Source organism: Leuresthes tenuis, unplaced genomic scaffold, assembly GCF_036924035.1.
Source record: "Leuresthes tenuis unplaced genomic scaffold, fLeuTen1.0.hap1 SCAF_8, whole genome shotgun sequence".
In the NCBI taxonomy this organism is placed as follows: domain Eukaryota; kingdom Metazoa; phylum Chordata; class Actinopteri; order Atheriniformes; family Atherinopsidae; genus Leuresthes; species Leuresthes tenuis.
Window position 1 is genome coordinate 19,658,723 of NW_027325362.1, and position 18,694 is coordinate 19,677,416.

The window sequence follows — 18,694 nt, forward strand, 5'->3', positions numbered from 1 at the left end:
CAATTGATCAGAATTTGATTTTCAGTGACCCCCCTCCATCATTCACTGTGAGGCATACGGTAAAAATCTACTTCAAACGGGGAACATTTCATAAGAAATAGATCTAGATGACAATCCGCAACACAGCTGGTCAGAAAGCTTCAAAGACACTCCTCTATAACTGTGCTTGTTTTTAATTACATCCTGATCCGTTGGGATTGGTTGAGAGAAATCAATAAGAGATACCTGGCTTTGCCTTGTCAGTCTCACTCACTCAGACTGCCCGTGCAATTTTGTGCATCGATGTGCACCGATAAACTTGATATCCTTGTTTTTCCTCGAATAGTGAGAAGAGGGGGAAAGAAAAGAAATTGAAAAAAGAAAAAAAACAAAACTTTTTTGACTCTGACATGAAACCGACCCTAAAGTACAGTGAAATATAGTGGTAAAAACAAACTGTTGGATATAAACGAGGACTATCGACCAACTCTGCTGGAAAGTGATAATTTCACACAATTCCCTGGCGAGGCTGTAAATGGATACATGGATGGACACATGAAGGAGCAACAACACACAATATGAATGCTGATATTAGCAGCTGAAACCTTGAATGATTATTGGGGCCATCCTTCATGGAAACAGCAGAGCCGGCGCATGCATTGCTTACTCATTTGATGCATATGGCAAATTAGCTCTAGCCAAATTGAATAATAATCCTGAGAAAAACAAAATGCAACAACAGTTGATGAGTGCATGCAGATGGCCTGTGGCTCCGCTCGGCCACAGGAGGTCTCCCCTACACATTAGTGTATCTAGCTCTTCTATCAGACTCACAAGGATTTCCAGTGGCCTTCGGTGTTCTGGGTTTGAGCAGACTGTAGCTCAGCACCTCAGTGAGGAGACACGAAGCAGAAAGACTGAAGACACAACACGTACGGGTTACCGTTTTCCTTTTATTCATTTGTTCCGTCAAGGGTTTACAAAGGCTGCTATTTAAATGCGTCCCCACCCACCCATCCCAAAACGATAACACCATCCGAGAATAGAGCTGCACATTATCGACATATCTGGACTCCGGTGAGATTATTATGTGCAGAGCAGCACCCAGAAAGTCAATGAAGAGGCAAAATTTCATATCATAATACTTCACTCTGTTAGAGATAGAAATAAATCCATGCAATATTCATCTCTAGTTGTGTATTTCTTTTAAAGATTTTGGCACCATCTTTCAGATGAGGTCAGTGAGAGTCCCCTGAGGTCAGTCTCAGGTTTTCTTAGAGGAAATCAAGACAATATTTATCCTGCAATTAAATTGACTGCACAATAGTTTGTGTTTGTGACAGTCCACTATCAAGAGTCTGATTCCTAACATGATGGCTATTCAAGTATCAGGAGGGAGCAAATTTCTCTCAGTTTTACTGAGAGAATGATGCAAAAAGCCTGAACCACCAAAGGGATCATATTATGCAAACAGCCCTCACCACTGTTTTTAAAAAATACTTAAGATAGTATCAATAATTGCATGATTTATAAATGGTTTTCCTAAGTATCATACAAGCTCAGTAGCACTACACGTCATGTAGCTGTCAGTGCTGTGCAACAAATACTCAATATTACTACCGATAATAACCATATTAATAATGATCATAACAATTCATCATAAAAATCAGCATATGCTTTTCAACTACCATGTAAAGTAAATGTTTTCGACAGTGTGCTTTTTCTTCCAAAAAACAAACAAAACGGAAAAAGGCTGCAGGGGCCCCAGGTTGAGGACCACACTGCTCTCACAGAAGTTGGCACTGAAACATACTGTACACTCTAAAAGACTACAGTCCCTGGGAAACAGAGGAGACTGTCAAAAAGGAGCAGAGAAACATGCAGGCCTCCGGTTTGGCATTTACGTCAAAGGCCTTGCCATTCACTCTATGACAGGCAAAAGGAATCAGGCTCAGGAAACATGCCCACTAAACAAATGAGAAAGTCAAGAAAATTAGAGGGGAAGATGTTCTACAAGTTGTAAAGATATTCCAGTTGGGAGGTAAAGGACCAGCTGAAAGTATCTCAGATTAGGAGAACGAGGAGTAAATCACACAGACCAGCCAAGGTGGCCTGCATTAGAGCAGTCTATGGAGCAAGTGGAATATTACATTTCAATCATAAGGAAAGCACATTTTAATTATTAGATTCTACTTCATTTGTTGCTGTAGGCGTGATGCGGAACGACTTCCCTCCTCTTCTGACTGAAACTGAAAATCCTTTCACTGCGAGAGATAAAGTCTCTGTTTCTGTTCTTTAATCGCTGCGGCACTAAAACAAGCAGGTTAATTGTTGGTGACTTCGCAGTAAAATTCATACAGAGACCACAACTGAGGGAAGAGTCAAATTTCAGTGGTGCTTTCACAAAGTGTTGCTACAAGTGGGCTGACCTCTGCACGGGGAGAAATTCAAGGGAAAAAAAAAATACCTGTTCAATATAAAGAAAACTACTGCTTTTTATTGAGATAAAGGGAAGGGGAGAAAAAAACTGGGCAAACTTCTGTTTCCTGAGGCAAGTCAAGATCTAGCACAATAAATTATAAAGAAAAAAAAAAAGGAAAAAAAAACATCTCTCATCTCATTAAGCACTGAGCAAGGCTGTTCTCTAATAACAAAGCAATAACAAACCTATTTAACAAGACATGATACGCTCACTGGGTTGCCAGTTTTGTAGCTGACTCCCCCAAAACCCTCAGCCACCAGGACAGAGCCGACCAACAACAGAGTGTCCACCAGGCAAAAATCAACTCAATGCCTATGGCCAGTAGCTTCAGGTGTGGTGAAGACAGAGAAGCCAGGCAATGCCATGCCTGTGCGAATACAGCTCGATCTGCGGCTCATCAGAGGATGGTGCAGAAGAACTTCTTCTCCCGGAAGGGATTCTCAGAGGCAGGGACGGGCACGATGAGGGGGTCCTCGCGTATGTGGGCATCACAGTACGCCATCAGGTCTGCGGCTGCTTTGGACACCTGAAAAGTAGAGACAAAGTACAAGGATGTGCACAGGTGATCAGATCTTTATTTTATTTTATGTTCGAACCAAGGACCACAGAGATGCGTCTTTTGTTTGAATCGATCAGAGTTTTGATCTATTTAAAAAAAAAAAAGAGAGATGTTTTACAAGTTCAGAACTTTACTTCTGGAGTCCACTTGAAGAGGTTTACAGCTTTAATGTTGAAAAATATACCTTATATTATACCTTACATCATTGCACTTTCTTTCTTAACACTCCATTTTAGCTCCTGTCTCTTTAAGGCAGAGCTAAAAAAATTTGAATATTGTGAAAAAGTTCAATATTCTTCCATTTCAAAAACTCATTATATAGAGTCATTACACAGAGTGAAATATTTCAAGCCTTTATTTCTTGTCATTTTGATGATTATGGCTTACAGATAATGAAAACCCAAAATTCAGTGTCTCAGAAAATTATAATATTACACAAGATCAATAAAAAAAAGAAGGATATTTTAAACAGAAATGTCAGGCTTCTGAAAAGTGTGTTAATTTCTGTGCACCCAATACTTGGTTGGGTCACATTTTGCATGAATTACTGCATTAATGGAGCGTGGCATTGAGACGATCAGCCAGTGGCACTACTGAGGTGTAATGGAAGCCCAGGTTGCTTTCATAGAGGCCTTAAGGTCATCTGCATTGTTGGGTCTGGTGTCTCCTCTTGACAATATCCCATAGATTCTCTATCAGGCGAGTTTGCTGGCCAATCAAGCACAGTAACACCATGGTCATTGAAACAGCTTTTGGTACCTTTGACAGTGTGGGTAGGTGCCAAGTCCTGCTGGAAAATCTCCATAAAGCTTGTCAGCAGAAGGAAGCATGAAGTGCTCTAAAATGTCTTGGTAGATGGCTGCATTGACTGTGAACTACTTCAGAAAACACAGTGGACCAACACCAGCAAATGACATGGCACCCCATAGTCATCACCGACTGTGGAAACTTCCCACTGGACTTCAAGCAACATGGATTCTGTTCCTCTACACTCTTCCTCCAGACTCTGGGACCTTGGTTTCCAAATGACATGCAAAATTTACTTTAATCTGAAAAGTGGACTTTGGACCACTCAGCAACAGCCCAGTGCTTTTTCTCCTTAGCCCAGGTAAGACGCTCCTGTGTGTAGTGGCTCTTGATGCGCCGACTCCAGCCTCAGTCCACTCCTTGCAAAGCTCCCCCAAATTTTTTAATGGATTTTGCTTGACAATCCTTCTCAACGGTGAGGTTATCCCTGTTGCTGGTGCACCTTTTTCATTGGAAAGGAGGCATGCCAGTCAATTTGTCACATGAAGGCTGGACTACTGCATTTTAGCTAGCTGTACAAGTAATTCCCTGAAGATCTTTCAGTTGATCCAAAACTCTGCAACCAGAGTACTGACCGGTACCACCAAGAGAGAGCACATCTTTCCAGTTTTGATAGTTATAAACTGGTTTAAAATCCTTCTCATTACATGTAAAGTCCTTAATGGACAAGCTCCTACTTATCTGAAAGGTCTCACTATTTCTATCAGTCCATAAAACACTTTGCAACACTTTGAGTTGAATTCAGGAGCAGTGTGTTCTGTTGTGGAGAAAGAAAAAACCTTTGGTAGTTGGTTTTTACATATACAAAAAGCACAATGAGGAAAAGAGAAAGCATTTAGTGGAACCGCTTTCTAACTTGACTCTTAAGGAAAACAAGAGGTTCAAATAAGTGCTCATGTCCACTGTATAGTTTTTAATCTAAAATGATTGAATGATTTGAGCATAATACATATTTGAATAAAGACTAAAAAGTTACCTAATCTTTGCTACTAACCCCTCAACCCTTTCACCTGGGGTTTACCTGGACAAGACTGAACTGGAAAATGAATTTCTGCTGCAACAAAAACAGTACAGGAGGTCATTCCTAACAGCAGCAACAGCCCTTTACAATGACCAATGATTAATGACTATTACTTGTTCATTTTATACAACTGCAACAATATAATTTCACTTCAGGGATTAAAGTATCCTTCATTAATCTAATTAAATTACACTGATGAGTTCTCACAACAGCTAATTGAGCAAATATAGAGCCGATGAGATAGTCGATCATTGGAATTTGAAAAAAAGAAAAGAAAAAAAGAAAAGAAACAACTGTCCCCTAAACTTAGAAAAAGGTCCCCGCACTCACACAACTTAAGACTAAGACACATGGACAGAGAGAGACCCAAAACAAAAAAAAAGATGAGATTTGTGTTTTTATGCGTCTCAAACCAGAGGTGCTGTAATATTTCATGCCACTTTGTGGTCGGTTTGCATCTCCTCACTGCTATTTTATGAAGCACATTGGTCATTTTGTGTCTTCTTTTGTTGTTGTTTTGCATATCTTTGTAACCATTATTTGTTGGTCAGGAATAGAAGATGTACAGCTGGATGAATGGATGATGATAGCTTTGCTCCGACACTCGTTAGCGACCGCCTCGCGTTCATTCTCACAGCAGAAGTCTTAAGTCAAACCTTAACACAAGATGCGACCTGTCTGACTGTTGTATGATTTATATTTTCTTTGAAACTGATTGCTGTATTGTTGGTGTTCCCGATTTGTCAGTGCCTGTGGAGACTCCACTGATGTCTGTTACGTCAGCCTCGGGCCAGAGGACGACACAGCTCATCAGGGTGTCTGACAAAGTGGAACCTTGACCAGCTCGGGGGTAAAGAGGAATGAAACTAACAACGCACTTCTTCCAATGAGGTGAAAAGTTCCATACTGCTTCTTTCAAAGTCAAACAATCACTACCAATTTTACAGTACAGCCAGACTGCATGCAAATGCAGGCTTCCACTTGGGAACTGAGTGGGAGGTTACAGGAGGGGAGGCAGCAAATGGAGAGCAGAGGAGCAGCTGCAACACAGGGATGGTGAGGGCTAAGGGATCTACATGGAGGACGAAGCCATCTGATCTCTTGCCTGCTGCTTCACCTCACCCACTGCTGCTCTCACAGGAGAATACAATGTGCAGAATCCGTCATACCTCCCATTAGCGTTGCTCCTGAACACAGACTATTGACAGTTATTTCAACAATATTACAGCATAAATGGAAATGCGTGTCAAACGTGGCCTGGAATAAGACAAGCTTGAAGCCCTGATGAGGACGCTGCAGAAATATCAGGACAGCAATATCATTTTTTTTCACCGAGACATGGCTGCAGAAACACCTCCAACACACCCTGTCCTTAACTTTAAGTCTATATGAGCATAGACAGACTGCAGACAGAGAGGTAACAGTGAAAGAGGAGGGACTGCAGTGCTCGTTAACAACAGATGGTGTAATCCCAGACATATTACTGAGAAGGAGCATCTCACGGACTCATGAGATAAGTTATCGTCAACATACGAAAAACAACACCCACACTCATTGACGACAATCTCTTAAGATTTCTACCTCACCTGAATGAGAGGACTGCTTAAAATGGACTGAAAGTGGAAAAACTTCAGTATAATATACTAGTATATTCTACCAAAAAAAAGCAGAGGGATCATACAGTATTAGTGCACATGCAACAAGCACATACAGTATGTGAAGGCCCTATGAATTTTAAATTATATTTACAGGTTTTGGAGAAACATACACTTTCATCCAGACAAGATCTTTTCAGGGAAGGTCTTGCTTATTTCAGTAACAAAATGCACAATTCCATTATTCTTGTATGTCTAACATGCTAACAGCATGCCTTTGTAGAAAAAGAGTTCTGGTGATATGCGAGCCGGTCTAAAGTCCAAATACAACAAAGGAGAGTCCCAGCTATAGAGCACTGGAAATCTGCTACCAAACAAGGATGATTAAACGTTTCAAGACTTTTCGAGGGTTGATAGAGGGAGCAGAGAGCCGACATGGCAGCTAATGTGCCCCTATCCCAAGGATTCAAAGTTTTGAAGAACATTTTTATCAAATCCATTTTTAAATTTTAAATGAAACAATAGCATTTCTGTGTGGCAACATTCGTACTGTTTATACTTAAATTTAGGTTTATATTTGCAGTGTAGTTGTAAGACAACAACGAGCAGTCAAATGTATTAAGCTTACAAAATACAAAAAGGGCAAACTGGCAAAGCCACAGCATCACACATGGTTACCTCTCTGCATGATGCGGTTGGTTTTCTGCTCTTCCTCTGCTTCTTCCAGCTGATGTGTTTTATGCCATTTAAGTTTGCTACGTTACACCTGCATTGTGGATTTGTGTTCTTCTTCCTCTGCCGCTGATGAAATCTAACAAATGTTGTCACTGACGATCCAGTGAACAGCGGCATAATTGCTAAAACTAACACCCTCACTTTAAACAACACCGAAAGCATGCGGATGTGTTTGAGGCGGAAAGTAAATGCAGCGAGATGTCAAACTGTCCGTCACTAAAAGTTTACAAGGAGCCTATTAGGTCAAGGTAATACAAAGAGCAGTCTTATATTAGTTGCACAGAAAATTATTTACCAAAAAAGACACAACATCGAAGGTATTTTTAGCCCCACACTTTCTGACCAAAGTCAGGCACCCATCACAGCATCCTAGCCTCGCCTTGTAGCGCAAGTAAACAGCACAATTATTTTCATAATCAACGTAAATGCAGTAATTATATTAACGACAGTCAGGGTTTCTGCAGAGAATAGGAGCCACACAGGACAAAAAGTGGTACTGCACACTGTGCGTCATTATACCCAGACTGATTGTAATTACACTGCAGCCCCATGATGGAAGGAGAGCCCTTCTAATTAGCACAGATCACATTCCTTTGGCTGATTGAGCAATTAATGAGAAAGTGGTGATCCCTCAATCAGCAGCACGGAGACCGCTGTTGTGACCGATACATACTCTCCCTCGTCGGATCCCTTAATTAATTTAAAGGATCACCAGTTGCGGCCAACTGTCTGTTTCTGCTGTGCTCTGCTCCGTTTTTAGTTCCAGCCACGTTCTTCTTCAACAGCCCTTCTGTCTTTCAGGTCTTATGATGAAAAATTACTTGGATCTCCACATCTGATGAACCAAGTGGTTACAACACACAAGCAGCTGTCTGTTTATCAGTCATCCAGCGACTGCTGGGATGATACAAGGCATGTGAAATTATACAGCTCTAATCATATTTAGAGCTGCCCATGGCCTAATGTAGCCTGCTGTCTCAGTCAGCTGATTTTTCCCTTCTTGAAGCATCAATGCATTCATTTATGTTTTTTTTTCTCCCCCCGCTGAACATTATTATGGCTTATAGGGAGAAGAGTGAGCACTGATTCAAAGACAAAATTTGCATGTGGACCCGGTGCTTCTTTCCACACTTAGCAAAGACGTCATCAAGGCTGTATGAGAACCAGATGCTGGCTGCAAACAGATAATGAGGATTAGGTTTGGTGTAAAAACGGTTTGCATCAAAGAGCAAAGTTTCACCCAAACGAGAGCACAAAAACTAGTCAAACTTTTTCAAAAGAGCCATCATGGAGCTGAGCTAAAGCCACTTGGATATAAAGTGAGCCTGACATTTCAAAACCATTAACATTCATGTCCGACAAGTCAGCACCTCGTTTTCAATAAATACTGATTTGATACTGAAATAACAAATCTATTCCAACATTATGTGTGTTTACTGCGTTGGCTGCCTTTTTTGGGAAACCAACAAATTCTACTGGCAAGGAATCATAACTTCTAGAATCTTAAATTGGTCTTTGTATGCAACATCGCAGTGACAGATTGAGGGAGTGGCCAATCACCGAACAAATCAATACATCTGATGAATGAAATGTAGTTTACAGAAAGTTCAAAAGCACACATTTAAAAAAAAAAACACTCCACAAAACCCAGTGGGAATGTGCTGTAGTAAAAGTCCACGGAGTGCAAATATACTGTATGTGTGTGTGGTAGTGATTTAAAGTAATAACTGCCTGTGTTGTTATGGTCCTCACATCAACACACTGTGGCTGGCTGGTGTCACACACCTTCTGTCCAAAGGTTGCAGCTCAAAAATGTGTAGAACACAGCGAAAAGAGAAGAAGAGAAATGCCAGAAGAGGGGGGTTTCCCTATGTAGAAATACACCAACATACACTTACACTGGGTCATTAGACGTGAATGAGGGGATTTCTTTGGTATAGCTATCTATTTTGCATTTGGAATTAGAACGCCTAGAATGCCTTTAAAGTACATTTTAACTACAAACGCTGCTTAATACAGCTGCCAACTTTCTTATATTATATGTTTGCCTTGAATTTTGTTGCCTATCAAGACAGAAAGCAGGAGTCAATGTCCATTCAGTATCTACAATGGACAGTCTGATAAGAATGGCTTCAAAATTCCTGAATGCTTTCAACTGACCAAGTGCTGTTGAGAGAACCTCAGATTCCTTGGATACTGGAGCACCTCATGCTGTGATCCAAAGCCTTGTCAGTACACCAATGGGACAGCAAAAATTCAAAAACGCCTCAAGCGTATCAGCTAATCCTGGATTTCTGCTTTGTCTTCTCATTTGCCTGAACTTTCCTTTTATTTACATCTACCACGAACAGCCAAGAGGTCAATATGGAAACCAAGCAGCTATCATTCTAATTACTTTTAACCTCTGAGGCCAATATTCAATGTTTAAGGGCTTCAGGTTTTACCCTGCAGGTATCCGGAAAACAGAAGTCTGGGTAAGACATACTAGAGCAGATGAGTTTTAAAATTGCCTGGCATCCAACAGTAGCTGATGGTTTTCTGATTGGATTTTGGTCCATGTCTTTGGTCTCTTTTGCTCACCAGACAGGCTGTTTACCTGTAAACAACCAGAGCCCGTTCAAACACAATTGGTCAATACTACTCAGATTACAAACACAAACCAGAGGGCTTCTGGTGCAAAGCTCCTATTCTTTGCCAACAAAGTCTGCATATTCATTCAGACATCTGTCCATAGAGCACACAGAGATCAGCTACATCCTGTCCATTATGCTGAAAAAGAGCTTTACTCTATTCCTTAAGCACAAGAAAAGATTTTCACTTATGGTAAGATTTTGTCTAGCCAACCAAAATCTATTGGTATGAGCCCAGTTTTTTTTTGTTTCTTAAAAATACAATGTTTCACTCTTGATAAGTCTCCCAAACTCTGATCACAAGGTGGAGTTAAATCACTTTGCTTTCTTCAGCGGAGCGGGGTTTCTTGTAGACGGCCTTTGTTGAGCCGAGTAGGGGTGAAGGTGTGCGGATGACTTCCCCGACCTGCAAGAATGCTGATCGTACAGCCTCTGGGCTGATGGGGCTCACAAGGAGCTTACCGAACGACACAATGATGCGGCTGTTTAAGTTGCACAAGACGTGCCTCATGTGAAAATGTTGAGGAGCTGCCCTTTCACATATCAGAGACATTCATTATGAAAAGAAAACAGGCGTCTATTGGGCTGAGTGCAAAAAGACAATAAGTCACTTGTAATGAATAGTCCAAAGAAATCTCAGCATCATGATGTTTTGAAGCACAGAGACCAACAGCCACCATAAAGAAAGCAATGATCAAAAATCAGCATTGCGAGGAGTTGCATGATGAGGAAAAAGATTCTTTATGGTCCACAGGAACAGTGTCATGGGGCTGCTACAGGTTACGGGTATGAGGAATATATGTAATGTAGAGAAGCAAGCATTACATTATTCAAATGTTCATATTTTGAGTTTCTAACAAAAGACACCGTCAGCATATAAGCCAGAGGATTCAAGACAAGGAGAAAACCGGCAACCAGCTGACCCAAACTGGTAGAAAAATCATGTCTGAGGTCAGCAATCAGGATGTCTCCACATTTCCTATGGATTCAGTTCTCAAAGTTTCCCTCTTGATGCTATCTGGACGCATCAGCTGTGCACAGTAGATACACTCAGACTGAGAGGCCACCACAACAGGGCTTCCAAGGTGATCTTTGTGTCACCTGTCTTGATGTGGCTTGAGAGGAAGTTCTCAGGTGAGGTCACGTAAATCGGCGCCAGACTGAAGCTAAAACGTCTGGCGATGAAAAAAGAAAGAAAGGACCCTTGAAGCCTCTCTGCTTGAGACAATATTTGGTTGAATAGAATGGATACTGTTAGCAGCAGACTTTGAAAGATCTCCATGTGCCCATGGATAAGTGTAATCCCAGTTTTGAAACTACAACTCAATCTGCTGCTTTGAAAAAAAACACCGCACACCCAGAGAGAGTTTCATTTAACTGAAATAGAGTGGAAGAAAATGCACGTTCAGCTCTCCATATGGTGAGTAAAACCGGGTGGTGATACGTATCTAAGTCATCTTATTCTTGCAGTCTGGAAACTTGTAGACATAAGCAGCTGCACCTCCAATGGGAACAAATGCTGAACAGGCTGCTATCCACAACCTTTAGCATATACGCAAGCTGGGATATTTGAAAGAACGTCAGTGATACGGTCTTCCACTGCATAAACCTGGATGGGGATCCCGGACGCAATTAGCAAATACAGTATGTCTCCGTCACGTCACAATCTGAGAGTTGCGAAAAACATGCACTTTCAGCTTGATGGTGAAACCTGCCTTTTGGGATTATGTTGCAACCATTTTGTGGGTGCTGGTTATAGCATTTCCCCTCGATGATGGACCCATTTCAGTTAATAAATCCAACAAAATAAGGCACACGTTTATGAACACCAGACTTTTTCCTTCAATACATTCATTAAGGACCATGATGACAAACCTTGCACAACAGTAACCACAGGATTAGACACAGGGCTCTTATTTGAAATATTTCTGGAGAGTTGAGATGATGCGCTTTCTTCTAAATGCAGAGAGAGTAGAAGAAGCAGGACTAAATAAAAAAAATCAGTTTTCATTTTGGAGCTTCGATGAAGAGTTTCGACAGCGCACCTCGTGATTAATCATATTTACATGACGCTCAGTAAATCTCGTGAACTAATAATGACACGCTGGCGGATATTTAAAACAGACATGCATTTATTGCAGTACGGTTTTAAGTTTCGTGTTAAATAAATGAGTATTCAATATGATGGTATAACATCAAGCTGGAATGGTCATATGTGCCAATTCTGTGCACAAAAAAAACTTTCTGTGCTTTATCTGGACAAAAAAGCAGAAGGAATAAAAACTAAACTACAATTATTTGCAGATAACAGCCCGTCGAGAAGAAAGTGAGAAGTCGGCTCTGAAAGCTTCATGCACCTGTACCAGCAGAGACCTGAGATGCATCGAGAGGAGTGATAACTTTGATTCATACGGGTAAAAATTAAGTTCCTTTACCTTTATCCTGTCCATGCAGGCCTCCATCTTCAGCTGCTCCACAGCTTTCCTGGCTTGAGAGATGCTGGCCGTACTGTTGTTGGCGATGCTGTCCTTCATGGTGCCTCTGTGACGCCAAAAAAAGGGCACACAAAAGGGAACAGAGTTAATGAACATCACATTAAACCTTGAAAGCAGGAGCACCATAGTGAGATCTCTGCACCCCCCTCAGAGCACACCATAAAGCTTTTTTTTTAAACTCAGATCATTATTATTCCAAGGACCCATTTTGTCAGGGTGAATCTGTTTCAACCAAACTTCAGTCAGCGCCCATGCATCATTGTTGTTCTTTTCTTCTTTTTACATTGGATGTTTCAAGCATCAATTTGCTTGTCTTGAGACTCCCCCAAAGCAATGAGACCTGCAACGTGCCTCCACCCATCACAGGATCTGCAGAGTGGAAGATAGGTCCACTCTTTGCCTTCATCTGTGCAACTTTCTCCTGAAAGGAAAATGTCATCAATACAGCCACAGATCGCGCTCTGCTGCCATCCTTGCAGGTGAATTTATGAAATGACTAAATGTTGCTCCCATTTTAGGCCCATTGACCCCCCTATGTCGAAATGCCCCAGTTTGGCAACCCCAGCAGTCAGAGGTGGCACCTGACCACAGATGCGTTTTGTAACAATGTGCAGGAGAAAAAAGGACAAAAAGAATAGATATGAAGCATTTTTGTTTGCATCATGTGTTTGTTAAATTTCCGTCGACAGAAAACTTGCTCTTAAACGGACACCATGAAGCAGATGATTTGTAGAGGGAGGATGCAGACGGGCGAATGCGTTTTCCTATGCAGCCTTCGTGGCTCTGAAACCAATTTATAGCTTTAAATCACACCCTTGCAGGAAGCTACCAGGCCTTTTTTTGCGTTTACGTTTCCCCGCGATTCGTCCACCCTGAGGGCTTCTCGGCCGGCTTTCAGGGACTCTGTGCCGTCTTAACCAAATCTAACGATGCTAATTGTTGATGCAGATCTGTCAAACACGACCGACTCTTATTTCTGAGGAGATAAAATTGTGGACAGAGCGAGCTGCGGCCCTGGATAGAGCATAAAACAGAAAATCACACATCTAAATAAAAAAAAACAAAAACCAACCCAAATCACAAGCTTCTCTTTCTCAGCTATGTGCACATTTATAGAGGCTACAGCCGCCGACCTACCTGAAATGTGCCAATGGTTTTCCAATTTGGAGAATTCCGGGTTGACTCCACCCAACACACACACACAGACACGCGCGCGCGCACACACACACACAAAAGGAGGATCTGTCAAATATCAAATGATAAGAGGAAATCCCAGCCTCGCTTCTGCTCTGGACTGAACTCGAGGAGGTGAATCCTGGCGTTTAAATTTCGCCTCGGCGGCTCGCTTAATGTGAGTCGTGCGTATTTTCCGTGAAGGAAGATGAGATCCAGGCGGTGAGGTCTTGGTGAGCACCACGAATGGACCTGGAGAGATGTTACGCATGCAGCAGGGGGGGAAACCTCAGTGTGACGATGAGACACAGGCTGTGGGGCAGGGAGCACTCGATCAGCGGACCGGGAGCTGCAGCATCAACGAGCCACGACGCGTTTCCACTGAACAAACTAAACGCACCGACACGCTGCCTGTTAATCAAATTAGAAGCTGCTGTTTCCCCTAATTTACTGCTGCAGACGGCACCAGAGATGTGCACGCTTCCGAGTTTCTTTTTTTTTTTTTTTTTTTTTTTTTTTTTTTTTTTAAAATCAGCTTTGACATCACCGGGTCCCCCCACCCTTCCAACCCGATGGGCCTCATCCTTCACGGAAGCACTTTTTGGATGAAAAGGCATCGATTGAAAGCCTTCAATTGTAATAATAGGCAATTCCCTAATCACGTTCCTCATCAGAGCAGCAACCGGCAGGTTTCTTCTTATTTGTGTTGTCCCTGAACGCATCTTTCTGCACAAGAATGACCCAACAAGAAGAAGTAATGTTTCTTCAAATAATTTTATATATATTTATAATATACTTATCACTTGGTTTCCATACATACACACACGCACATATATACAACCAAAAAGAAACGTACAACATGACCTTTGAGAACCTCAGAGATGCCAATCTGTAAAAAAAAAAAAACAGCCCGGAGAGGTCCCAAAAAAAAAATACATTACACGATTTAAGCAAACTAAGACCATGATCTTAAATTATGCATAGCTTAAGTTATCAACAGAAAAATAATACTTCCTTCTGTAAGAAAAGCCCGTTATCCCATTTCCTTTCTGCTTTAATTTTCTCCCATAAAAACAAAGAACAAACAATCGCACAAACTCCCCTTTGGGGTGTTCCAGAGAAGAGGAAGGTTACATTTTCAGAAATATCATGGAGGAAATGTTTGTATGTATTTAAGTATTCGTGACAATGAGTAAACAAACACAGCAACGTCACACCTTGCACAAAAGGCCGGAAAGGTTGGGAAAGGCAGGGGGAGGAAGAAAAAACAACAAAAAAACCAAACATCCAACCGATGACACAAAAAGGAATGATACATTAAGAAAAGTTCCCTTTCTCATAGACGAATCAAAATGTGAACTGTAAGACGTCCTTTTCCTTCTATTTGCAGTCACTACAGAGGCAGAACAATGTGTTCCCCAGCTGTCTAAAAAAAAATAAAAATACATAAATAAAACACGCTTCGAGTTTCCTCCCATGTGGAACATGATAAAAACATGACATTTCTTGTTTATTTTTGATATTGCTTTCTAGGTTTAAATCATTGGTTGCATTAAATCAAAGCTCAGTTGGTGTTAAGACCACAGATCATTGGCTCCTCTTGAATCAAACAGCAGCTGATAAAAAAAAAAAAAAAGAAGAAAAGAAAAGTGCTTCCGACTACCATTTGACTCATAATAACTGAGCTGTAAGTGCAGTGTGGTGGGAATGTAAATGTGAGCTGAATGTATCCTCAGGTGGGTTAAGGAATGAAATGGCTGGTCGGTTGTTCTCTGGACTGATGAGTGTAGTGTGTGCGATTCTGAGAAAGCTCATCAGAGTGGGGAAAGCTTTACTGCTCTCCAACTGAAGTCTCCTGGACATGATGCTCTTTAACAAACCCTCCCACCTTCCACCACCTTTTAGTAACGCTGCACAGGTCCCGAGCATGTCATAAACCTCCTCTCTTGCTTCTCCTCCAGCTGTAAGCATCGAATGCTGTTTTGGTAATGGCCTTCTTAGAATTTCAGGATAAAGTGAAAGCAGTACTAGTGCATTAAAGCGGCAGACGGCTTCAGTCGGTAAAATGCGACAGGCAGGAGGAGGGAAATACGAGCCTCCGGGGGTTTTTCAAATAAATAAATGGAGTATCAACAATTCTAAATGCAAAAAGACAGGTGCAGCCAAGGCAGGCTTTAAACAAGGAGCTCATGACAGTAAATGTCATATCCACATTCACACAGTCAAGGTCAGCATCATCCCAGCATGCAGAAGTAGGACAGAGCAACAGGCAGCGCAGGGTATAATTCAGTCCCTCCCCTCAGCTCAGACACAGAGCGAAGCAGGGCAGTGACACTAGTGTTCAGACAGGAGCGGAGCAGACAGCTCAGCAGAGGGGCATCTCACTCCCACAGAGCGGGACGTCTCCCAGTGACAGAGGCGAGGAGGGGCTCCCACCCTTTCGGCGACTGCAGCGTCAGCGGGACACGCTCGCTGAGCTCTGGCACAAACCTGTCAGCCAATGCGCTGCGGGAGCCCTGAGCGCCGCCGAGGTGACAGACCCGGGGGTCTCCACACTTCAGCTCTGGCTTTGACCAGACGATAGCAGCTTTCAGGAAACAGTTCCATCAATCTCAGGTAAGTATGTTTGCACAAAACAAACACAACAGAGGGAAAGAATTTAAGACTAAAATGAAACACGCTCTCAGAAATATACTTTGTATAAAACGTATGTTGCAGTCTCAGCCAAATATTCATCCATTCCTCCATCATTCCGCTTCAATATGTTTATAAATATACATTTATATACATATAATACTATCTTCATATTCATATCTTAATGCTGGGAGTTGGAGAGCTTGCTCAGCTGGGGGTGGCATTATTAAAAGTCAGGGCAGGTTCAGAGAGGTAGAGGCCATGCGGACACGTCCTCCTCCCCCCATCAGTGCAGACAGGAGGCGAGAGAGGAGGAGGAAGGGGAGGGGAGGTCCTCTTTCTGAGAAGTGGACTGCGGTAAACATCAGATGCACAGTCAGCCTGCGGCGTAACTGCTCAGGAAGGAGTAGAACATGGGCAACTTCATGCGCTGTTGGTCCCGTCGACACCACGCCATCACTGTGCCCTCGCTGTTGGCTGTGTAGAGGTGGTGCCCGTCACACGAGTATGTCAGGCTGAGGCCGAGAGGGAGAGGGTTCTCATGAGTAACACCGACAAAGATGTGAAGGAACAAACATGAGGCAAACAGTAGCATAACGTGTACAAAGTGCCTGACGAAATACCTGATGATGGGTTTACTTGACTTTGGAAAAGTGATCTCTCTGACTGGCTTCAAATCCCAGGTGCTCCACAGCCTGAAAACATTCCAGAGAAAAATCCATCCATCAGTGTAAAAGCAGGAGAGGCACGCATCGAAAAAGAAGAAGAATTTCCCTTACCTGACCACACCGTTCTCCAGACCACCGGCGATGACGTTGACAGACACACCCTCTGGCTGGTTGGAGAAAGCCACCGAGCAAATGGTCTCTCTGCAGTGGACGTGACCAATCAGGTCGCCATTCACCGTCCACAGGCGCAGGTCGCTGCCTCCGCCCTCTGGATAGAGAGAGAAAAAAAAAAAAGAGAAGAGGACTCAGAACTTATTATGGACAAATAGAAACATAAGTAATATGCAGATGTGACACATCTAATTGTAAAGTTATGGAACAAAACGCCACTCACCTGAGTCACAAACTGTCGCGATGTCACCCGTGGTCTCGCTGGCAGAGACGGCGGTCACCGGGCTTTTGTGGCCTGTGAGGCTTTGTACATAACAGAGTCTGAAAAAAAACATGAAAAAAAAGGAAGATGAGACAAAGAACACTTCAGAAACAGAACCAAACCGCAAAAAAGCGAGCATTTCCTTCTATTTTCTAACACACTGACCTGTTGAGGTCCCAGAGGATGCAGGTGCCATCGCTGCTCACACTAATCAGGATGCTGTACGGTTTGCAGACAAACAGGCCGGTGACTTCTCCCGTGTGGCCGTACAGGTGAACCTGTGATTCCACCTCCATCTCTGACGGCTACAGAAAGACATATTCCAAATGTGTTCACAGCTAAATATAGTCAACTCTCAGATCTAAATGTGTCCGTGCTCTGCTCGGGATCATGTTGTTTCTTGCTTTTATCTTGTCTTAAAAAAAACAAAAAACTTCATGAACCAAAGTTCAACAGAACTCTGCGAATGATCTGCTACAGAAAAACCCTTTTAGCCACAGAGAAGCAGGAAATATCTGCCTGGTGGGGACAACCGATCAAAGTCTGAAGGTCTCTGAGATGACTGAACTCCCAGACCTCTAATCCCACTTACAGACTCGGTGGAAATGTGTTTCAGTGCCTAATGAAGCTGAGTGTTTGTGTACGGTGAAGCTGTCTAAAGAGGAGGGGGGGGGGGGTAATGGGTGGGTGGATTCGGTGTTCATGTAGAGGCAGAAGGTTAGAGGGGGACGTCGCCATGGAAACCCACCGTGGTGCTGGTGAAGCGGTTGCTGTAGGCGGTGATGACTCCACACTTGCTACCCGTAAATAGCTGGCAGCCATCGGGCACCCAGGCGCAGCTGGTCACCTGGAGGAGGGGGGGGGGGCAGACAGTTGGAGACGAGAAATGAGAAATCAGCGGCTTTTTGGCTCACCCTTAATGCAGAGTGGTGGGATATATACAAGAGGCCAGTGATTATCATTACCGACAGGTTTACCTGGTGAAGTTGTGAACACTGAATGAAGTTGATGGGTGGTTCGCTCTGCTTGCTCTTCAGCCTCAATATGTTGTCTGCATAGCCCCAGCTCAAGATGGCTGACCACTGGATGTCAGTGCTGTGCATGCTCCGCACACCTGCAGAGTGGAGCACATGCATTTAATGGAATCGGCAGGACTCCAGCACTGTGCGTACAGGCTGACGTGAGAATGAGCGTTTGGCCTTCCCACCTTGCTCCTTGCTGTAAATCATCATGAGGCAGAATTTGTGAGACAGGCCGCAGATGGCTCGAGTTGGCAGAGCCAGCAGGGATCCGAACCTCTCCCCGTGCGGCTGACTGAAACACACCACTGGGTCCGGAGCAGAGGGCGAGCCCACGTACTCACCCCACTTTAGACCCTTGATCCATGGAAGCGGGCTCTGAGGGTTAGGGAAAGAAAACTGTCAGGTGAGCAGCAGATGAATTTCCGGATGGGGCATTGCGTCACGTTCCGCTCTTCCTCAGA

General features: G+C 43.0%; 2 protein-coding genes across 2 annotated transcripts in view; both read right to left on the bottom strand.

Annotated features, from left to right (window-relative positions):
* Positions 1-1,000: 1,000 nt before the first annotated feature.
* Positions 1,001-13,921, bottom strand: LOC140313244 (guanine nucleotide-binding protein G(I)/G(S)/G(O) subunit gamma-4). The gene is made up of 3 exons (XM_072391278.1): positions 13,441-13,921; positions 12,244-12,349; positions 1,001-2,987 (listed from the first exon to the last, which is right to left on the bottom strand). Exons 2-3 carry the CDS (start codon positions 12,340-12,342, stop codon positions 2,859-2,861), a joined length of 228 nt encoding a protein of 75 aa, XP_072247379.1. The 5' UTR covers positions 12,343-12,349; positions 13,441-13,921; the 3' UTR covers positions 1,001-2,858.
* A 310-nt stretch (positions 13,922-14,231) lies between these two features.
* The window catches only part of lyst (lysosomal trafficking regulator), a 50,654-nt gene continuing 46,191 nt past the window's right edge, over positions 14,232-18,694 (bottom strand). The window contains exons 47-54 of the mRNA XM_072391299.1: positions 18,419-18,608; positions 18,189-18,325; positions 17,960-18,058; positions 17,377-17,516; positions 17,173-17,270; positions 16,890-17,046; positions 16,734-16,805; positions 14,232-16,625 (exon numbers count right to left, since the gene is read on the bottom strand). Of these exons, the coding sequence (XP_072247400.1) occupies positions 16,487-16,625; positions 16,734-16,805; positions 16,890-17,046; positions 17,173-17,270; positions 17,377-17,516; positions 17,960-18,058; positions 18,189-18,325; positions 18,419-18,608 (1,032 nt within the window). The 3' untranslated portion in view covers positions 14,232-16,486. The remainder of the gene's footprint in view (positions 16,626-16,733; positions 16,806-16,889; positions 17,047-17,172; positions 17,271-17,376; positions 17,517-17,959; positions 18,059-18,188; positions 18,326-18,418; positions 18,609-18,694) is intronic.

Bases quoted from the DNA above. Each gene is read 5' to 3' on its own strand.
- LOC140313244 (XM_072391278.1), bottom strand. From the start codon at position 12,342: ATGAAGGACAGCATCGCCAACAACAGTACGGCCAGCATCTCTCAAGCC. The intron at 2,988-12,243 runs GTAAAGGAACTT...TCTACTTTTCAG, and splicing joins CCTGCATGGACAGGATAAAG to GTGTCCAAAGCAGCCGCAGA.